Source organism: Gasterosteus aculeatus, chromosome 4, assembly GCF_964276395.1.
Source record: "Gasterosteus aculeatus chromosome 4, fGasAcu3.hap1.1, whole genome shotgun sequence".
Lineage (NCBI taxonomy): Eukaryota > Metazoa > Chordata > Actinopteri > Perciformes > Gasterosteidae > Gasterosteus > Gasterosteus aculeatus.
The window spans coordinates 31,548,213-31,556,620 of NC_135691.1; the positions used below are offsets into that span (position 1 = coordinate 31,548,213).

At 47.1% G+C, this 8,408-nt stretch overlaps 1 protein-coding gene across 1 annotated transcript in view; it reads right to left on the bottom strand.

The window, feature by feature from the left end:
• LOC120817695 (protein O-mannosyl-transferase TMTC2) overlaps window positions 1-6,355 on the bottom strand; it is a 38,688-nt gene extending 32,333 nt beyond the window's left edge. The window contains exon 1 of the mRNA XM_040174154.2: window positions 5,801-6,355. Within this exon, the coding sequence (XP_040030088.2) occupies window positions 5,801-5,883 (83 nt within the window). The 5' untranslated portion in view covers window positions 5,884-6,355. The remainder of the gene's footprint in view (window positions 1-5,800) is intronic.
• Window positions 6,356-8,408: the final 2,053 nt, after the last annotated feature.

The following is an 8,408-nucleotide window of genomic DNA, read 5'->3' on the forward strand; positions in this document are numbered from 1 at the left end:
TTAAATAGCTCTCTATTGTGCCGGAACGAGAACCTCTCAACAGCAGAGCTGCGTTGAGGCCGCCAAACGTCCGCCATCTACATTATTCAGTGTGCTAAACTGCTCTCTATACCCCCGACAAACCCAGCAGAAACCCAGTGAGTGTGAAGAGAATGGAGAATAAATAACGTTTTACAGGAATTGGAAACTTTCTGAGACGTATTATACATGTCTAAACATACAGCGGTCATCCAAAATCCCTCACAGCACGTTTATGACCTCCTACGGGTTTCAATCTTGGCAAAAGCCCGTAGAAGAGTCCACCGTGCCCGGCTGCAGAGACACTGAAGGTGAACAAACACCAAACAGAGCTTCCAGTATAATCACTTCACTCCTCCTACAGATCAAAACCAAACACTATAACTGTGCCCTTGAGTAAAAGTAACAGGACTGTTATCGGATCCCTGATGAATCTTAAATCCCTAACATCCTCACGCCAACACCCCCCCCGCCGGACCCCCACTCAGGTTTTTATGAGGTGAGAAGCACAAGCCGATTTCCCCCCTCACACACTGCTGGCCCTGTCCTGCCCCAGAGAGCGTAATGCACATTAGTCTGTTTTATTATACCAGCGAGCTGGAGTAGCCGTGCGTGGAAGAAGTAGGCTTCACTGCCACTTGTATTATAATCAATGCGAAGCACGTTGGTGGTGAAAAAGAGCAGTTTAAATCATAACTTGTATTGGACAACTTCTACCTCGTCAGAAGTAGTTGCCAAGCATAAGCCTTACTTTATGTTGGGCAAGGTGAAAGAAATGTTCAATATTAGGTTTTTGTTTTTTTTGCCAAGACTTCGATCAGAAGGTGGATATCACTGATGTATCTGTGGGCTCTAAAATAAAGCAGAGAAACAACTGGCTTTGCTCTGCCCTCTCTAAAGCTTACAAATGAACACACAGTACGGAGTAATGATGGAACACGACGACATGTTTCAATTTAGTTAAAATGAAACGAACTGAAATTTGCTTTTGACAACCATCAGCCAACAAGCAGCCCCCCCACAATTAAGTCAAAGCACCAAAACTAGACAGAAAACACTCTGATCAATACCCCCATTAACTAGTGACAGCTTCACCATCACCACCCCCTGGGTGAAAGTTCCCCCGCACTTCCAGAGCGCTTTTCACACTCACAGCCGTAGTGAAATATGAGCTTGTGTGTTCAAGTGCTGCGGGAAACCTTTGATTTTCTGTTCTGACAGCTGTCCTGGGCTGCAGAAAAATAGAACCCTCCAAAGTCACTGAAAGAGGATACTCAACGGCTATTGATTGCAAAAAAGGTAGAGAAGCGGAGTGCTTGCGATTTGCGTGATCCCCGGCTTGCATTTGGTTTTGAATTACGCCAACAACTGCTTTAAATTGCTTTCGGAGTGGCCCCTTGTAGTTAAAGAGAGAAAGCGCCCGGTAACCTCCGACTGTAATCCAACGCCACCAGAGGAAGCTTTGCTTACAAAGTCAGTTTTGTGCACCGGGGGCTCAGGGAGGGGGGATTCAAACCATGATGCTGAGCCGATTTGAAGTCTCTCAATTACCCTGATCAGCCAGATAAGAAACTTGTTGGATTATGTTTTCACCCCTTTATCTAACTGGTTTGCGGTTGCCAAACATCTACCTGCTTTGAAACGTATCTAGCGTGGCGCTGGCAAAACTGGCACGCCTCCGTTGCCCCTGGATACGGGTGTTTCGGGATGGTGTGTTCACAGACTCTGACCCTTCTGGCCTTTGGGACGAGCAACAGACGAGGCGGTTTAAAAAAAAGTAGTTTATTATGACAGTACCTTTCACGAATGGTTCTGATAAAAAAAATGAAAAAAAAGACATCTGCCTTTGGCGTGCCACAATACCCTTTCACTATGAAGGACAAAGCACGCAAGCTCTTCTGTCGGCCAGATTACGTGTTCCCCGCGCCTTCAAGGTTAGTGAACGCTGGAGCGCATCCCGGCGCAAGAAGATGGGCTTTATCTTCAGCGAACGTGTTGTCCTTTTGTTTGCTCTAACGTTGAGACGGACACCATTACAACCCCAAAGAGAAAAGATTATTCTCCCCATGCAACATAACTGCGTTTGAGGATTCTACTGCGGCTTTAGCGCAGTTTCAAAAGCCACAACATCTGCTGTGTTGACCACTAAGTGCTTTTTGTGACTTAAATCTGCTTGTAATCAGAATGGAGACTCTTCGGTCCCGCCTTCCTGTTGTTTGACTAACAGCGCCGATTCCGAAGGAGCTGCAGACTCACGGCCAACGAGTAAAAACATCCTCATACGATCGGGAACATCAAGTTTCTTTCACCACCAAACCACACTTTTCACGAGGTTCCTTCTTGAAAAATACATAGTTATTCATGTGAGGAAATCTGGTTTGAAATCCTCAAAACGATCTCAAGTCAGTCTGCATACGCCCTGTTTTCTTCAGTGTCACTCACCATGTTGGTAAATTAGAGTCTGCGCTCCTCTTTAAGCGCTATAACTCATCTCCCGACAGACGTAAGCTTTTTCTACATCAGCTGCATTACTTTTTTGGCAAACAATATAAATAAAAAAAGAGATTCATTTCATTTCATTAGCTTATTGCTTGCCTCAATATTTACCCGCTCGCAGCGCGTGATGTAACTTAAACACCTAACACAACTAGGGCATGCGTTTTGGATAATTACTACACTGGAGGCATAAAGATTTCTGGCGGCATTAACTACAGTGAGCGCCAACGCAAAAGAGATAACTATTATGAGCAGTTGCGGAAAACAGAGATCATTCAGGTCCTTCTTAAGGAGCGTAGTCTAAAACAACTAAGGACTTTTATGGAATTTAGAGAAACATAACTTAACTTATTAGAAAAGGCACAGTTGATGGGCACGTTTCCCGGGGAAACAAATGTAATGTAACTAAATTAGTTCAGGTATTGAGTAATTAGTAATATTAGGAATGTTTGAATGAGCAACTGTATTGATCATACATGGAATGGTTCATTCCAATGGTTAATAATATTGGTTAAGTACGGTAATCTAAAAATAGTCAGCAGCCGGTAGCAAAGGCACCTCAGAAGCGCTGTCAAGAAAAGCAGAATTCACTGCTTCTCTTATCTTAGTTGACACAAGCGCATTCCTGACATAAGAAGGCTCCCTAACGGAGCACATGGGTGAACTTCAGCTGAAGGGCAAAAAGACGGAAGGTGTTATATTCATGTTTTTGTCTCACACTCTTCTTCGCGACGCACTTCAGATCCAAAGGTGATCACAAGCACTTCAGCCCGAAGCGAAGTGAGATGAAAGGACGCTTCCTAAAGACGAGGCCACACTGAAGCGTTTATCCATAGAAAAGTAACAGATGTTGCAACCGACCGATTGTCTCCGCAGTCTCCTGTCAAGACACAAGTCATATTTACTTGTGCGCGCGGGACAATAATTGTTTTTTTAACGGTATTTCACACAAGAGGATTGTAAAATCTAGAGTCCCGGCTCCTTGGGCAGAGATTATTTTGCTCATTGGAGGCTAAAAGGTTTTTCTTCCTTTAATCCCCAGAGGGGCCGTGATGCATTTCGTAGCGGGGAGGGGGGGGGGGGGGGGGGTCGGGGGGTGACGGGATTGGGGTCACGGACCTTTTGCGATACGCAACTCTGAATGCTGAAAGACAATTAGGATGCATTTCATTTCACAATGTCGCCTCGGCTCACGCTCGTCCTTGCTTCCCTCTCGACGCGTACGGAATAACGTCCAAGTCCTCCCGCTAAAAAGGCATCCATTGCTGGGTCGTTTTTTGTTTTTTTGTTATTAAAAAAGGAATCATTGAAATGTCGGCGTCACGCGGAGCCTCGTTTGTTAACCTGTCAAAAGGCCCGATGATGAGAATTCAAATGAGAGCCCAGAGGTTACCGTACGAGCCTTTTCCAGTCCAGAGTCCACAACTCTCAGGCAATCAATCTGACAAGCCTGCACATGCATTTAACGCATCGACTCGGAATAGCTCGCTTCAAATATAAAGCCCGTTTGCCAAATTTCACATTTGGCTGAACACAAGAAACTGCACGACGGCAGATCATGTCTTGGTTTTTTTTTTCCCCCCAAATCAAAAAAAAAAAATGTGCCTGGCTCGAGTCCTCTTTCCATCTCCCGTATAAAAAGGTGGTCATTTCACACACAGAAGGGTTTTAATATAGGAGCGGGCCAAGCCGTGACCGGGGAGAAAAACACTGGCCGTGACAAGAATCTGATCACAGGGAGGAGCGAATGTGTCTGCAACAGAGACAATATAATATAACTACAGGCCCTAATTGTGCAACGCTCCTCTACCTCGAGCTTTTCCTCGTAACTCTGCTGCCATCCCTGAGGGATCAGACCGGCAGCCCGCAGCCCTTGACCCCCCCCACCGCCCCCCCGAGACACGGCGGCGTTTGATGAACGACCAGTGGAGGTCAGACCTCTGATTGGTATTCAACCTCCTCCATCCGAGGCCGCTGAACCAAAACGCAGAGAGCGTAAATTACCGCCGTGGCTTTGACAGATATACTCAGCATCGGGACTTTCACCGAGGCGACGGGAGTGCGTGCGCGCGTGGGCTGGAGCGAGCAATCTGTCACCGAGGGGCTTCCCGACAACCTCGGGCGGAGGGATGGATGGAGAAGTTTCCCCCGCATGGATGCAACGGGAGCGGCCGTACGGAGCTTTTCTTCTGCCAGCGACCCGTGTCTCCTCCACCTCACAACACACACACACACGCAAGGGGTCACTGATGGTGCTGAAAAGTAAAGAACGGGGACCTTTGACCTTTCAGGGGTGTCTGGAGAAGCTTACCAGACATGCAAATACTGACAGAGCTGTGGACGGACGGAGGGGAGGTTTCATCCCAGTGAAATCTGCCACATACCTCGCGTATCACATCCTGTGATTGAAGGCGTGATAATGGAAGACGGGTTTGAACAATGGTTTTATGGATACGACACACAAGCTTTGAACATTCATTCGTAAAGATGAATCGGTGGGTCTTTCCTTTTTTTGTCTCAGAAGACGCCTCATCGCAGGTGAACCCACAGTACAAATCGGTGATACCTCGGACACGGATGGACGGGCGCATTTTAAAAAGACACGGAACACTTTTCTGAAACAGTCTCTTAGTGAAAGTTTCCGATAATGACACTGTCACTCTCCACCCAGAGAAGCAGAAGTTTCCCCCCAGAACGTCCCTCTGCAGCATGATGGTGTTGACATGTTTACTCAGCTGTTTGCAAAACGACCCTCCCCCCCCCTCACCCCCAACCCCTCCTCCTCCCGGTTCAAATTAGCTGTAATTCTACTGGGAGCCGGACTCGGTTACAAGAGGCACCAGTGCTCCATCAACACAAAGGAGAGCATCTGGACCGCTTCATACCAGCGGCGGGACACCGCGTGTCGGACATGTGACGTGCGCGCTCTATCCAAATAGAACAATAATAATAATAATAATAATAATAATAATGAGTTTTATATGGACAGCATTAAAAAGGTCAAAACATGTCAGGCAATTAGCAGCAGTAAAGCACGAGCTCGCGCAGTTTTCTATTTCGGTGCTTTTGGCACGTTTCCTTTCCCCGAAGGATAGAAGCGGTGATTCATTACAGGCGGCTACACGGACAAAAGCACATGCGAGCAGGCGCAACGCCCCCCCCCCCCCCCCCCCCCCCCCCTTCCCCCTCCTCCTCCTCCCCCGTCCCTTCCCCGATAACGAGAGGAGATGACAAGTGGAGGAGCGGATGGCGATGGAGCTGCTGCGCCCCGCGGTGCGCGTCCTACCTGTCATCGTAGCAGAAATCTGCGTCCAGCGTGTTCAGATAGAGACCCACTGCCACGGCGGTGCACACCAGCTCCGTGATCATCTCTCAAAGCCCAAAGCGGGAGAAGGAGCCGGGATGGAAATGACTGGATTTGGGTCGTGGTCCTCCGCCTCCTCCTCCTCCTCCTCCTCCTCCTCCTCCTCCTCCTCCTCCTCGCCTCCCAACCTGCTTCTCTCAAAAGTCTCGGTGTTATTGTGTTCTCAATTCAGCCGCTCGGGAGCAACCCGGAGCTCCGGGACGACGCGTGGGCATTTCCTCCCCCCCCGTGGCATGCAAAAGTGTGTCAGAGTTAGCCGTATTCCCTGTGACCCATGGCGCTGGGAGAAGGGTGGAGGGTGGAGGACGGGTGCGGGTGCGGGTGCGCGGGGGGTTGAGGCGGCGGTGCGAAGCTACCGGCTCGGAGCTGCGCGCGTCTGCTGTGCTGCGGCGGCCTCGGTGTGCGCATCTCTCCGCCTTGGAACCGGAGAGAGCCGAGCGGGGGAGACGCGTGTGGTTTTTCAGGGAGGCCGAGCATGCGCAGTAGGGTGAGGGGGGCGGGTGGAGGAGGAGGGAGGGTGTGTGGGGGGGTGCCAGAAAATAAGTGATTGCGTTTTTGTGCATCACCGGTGGACTTAATAACGATCAATCATGTCGTGTCATGTCATGTCGCATATCATATCATATTTTTAATGTATTTAGTGTGAATCAAGAGTCAACGTTACCTTTAGTGTTTATTTTATTTTAAACTTATATAATGAAATATAATATAATATTATATATATTACATATAACACATAGCATTTTAAAGCATGCAGCACATCGGCACTATTTTAACTTTAATGGTTGTCATAAGAGCATTTTAGAATTAAAAACACTCGTCATCATTTAATGTCCAAAGTATGTCGATTTTAACAGTGAAAAGCGCATGAAACCTACGGATAAAAATGTAATGCTTCTGCCATATTCATTATATTATCTCATCTTACCCCAAATTAGAAATATTGATTCATTTGCTAAACACCAACTCCCCAGCATCACGCGGAGAGGCTGTGGTGTGATCGATGAACTATGGTGAGGATGCATCTGGGCCTGAATTTGCTCCTGCTGACTACCAGCTGGACCAACGGCTGGCCCTCGGTCGGGGGGGACGAAAGAAAAAAACTGTTCAGAGCGGCGGAGAGAGGAAAACAGATGGCTGGAGAGCAGCTTGTGGAGCGCAAGGGCATCGGCCGGTGAAGGGTGGGACAGCGACGGGGTCGAATGCAGTCGTTTGTAACAGTGGCACCCGGAGACCCTGATTCTGAGGAAGACTTGACCTTCACCTCATGGAACCGGTTGGACAGGCCTTGTGTTTCTGTACCTGGGACGAATGTTCTTGCTGCTGCAACAGAAGAGCGGTTGTTGTGGCGCAGGGGGTAGAGCAGGTGTCTGGGAATCAAAAGGTTGGTGGTTTGAGTCCCAGCTGCCCCATGTCTCAAGTTGAAGTGTCCCTGAGCAAGACACCTAACCCCTAATTTCTCCCCGGGCAAAAAAATGTAAAAGCCATGGGTTTAAAGTGTAATGTAAGTTGCTTTGGATAAAAAGTGTCAGCTAAATGACCTGAAATGTAATGTAAAGAGGGCCTTTGCACGGGTAGTTGGAAGACACCCAGTGCTTTTTGTAACCTTATCATCCAGCCTTATTTCGAATTAGCAGAGACGTTGTCGCAACATAAACCCAAGCAAACCCTGAGGCAAACACAAAGATGTACACAACGCAAGAAGCACGCAGCGACTTTACCCTGCACCAATGGGGGGGGGGGGGGTGCAAGAGGTGCTGCATCCTGCAGTCGATTGGCAGAGGAAACGAGGGAAACGTGCTGCCTGCACAAACAGACCCCAGGGGCCAAACAAACACGTCGCAGGAGAAGAAGTGTTTACCCCCCCTGTGTGACTGATTACCTGCGACGTGCTCTTTAGCTGTAAACAGTCCTGAATAAAACATTTCAGGTGACGATGCCTGAAGGGACATTGGGGGGTTCTGCTAAATAAGAATTTACATATATTGATGAATGTATTTTTCTTATTTCTCATATTATTTCCTGTTCATGAGTGAAATGCATTGGGGGGGGGTTCTCGTTCCAGACAGATTTGGGTTTTGCTCGTCAACAAAGCTAAATTTGGTCCTTTTGGACTTTGACACTTGTGGCTTTCAGCCCTCCAGTCTTCATGCTTTAAATGAATAAGTTTTAAGGCAACACAAATATTTTTTTCGGAAATACAAGGATAAAGGAGCAATATTTACCCAATTTGAAAGATGACAATTCAAAATATGTTATATACATTAATATTAATTAATATTTTAAGTTCAAATGTTGTAAGTATTTATATTCTATTCATACAGTGATATTCTCACTAAACATTCTTTTACTTTTTTATTGAAATTGTATGTATACTCGTAAAGAACTGAACATACGAATACAAATATTTAAAAATATTTATCTTTAAATAATGATGGCACATTACATTGATTGTCTCTGCTTGGTTCTAAATAATATAACACATATTTTGTGATTAGAGTTGTGCAACCATAAATAACGGACATTTAGA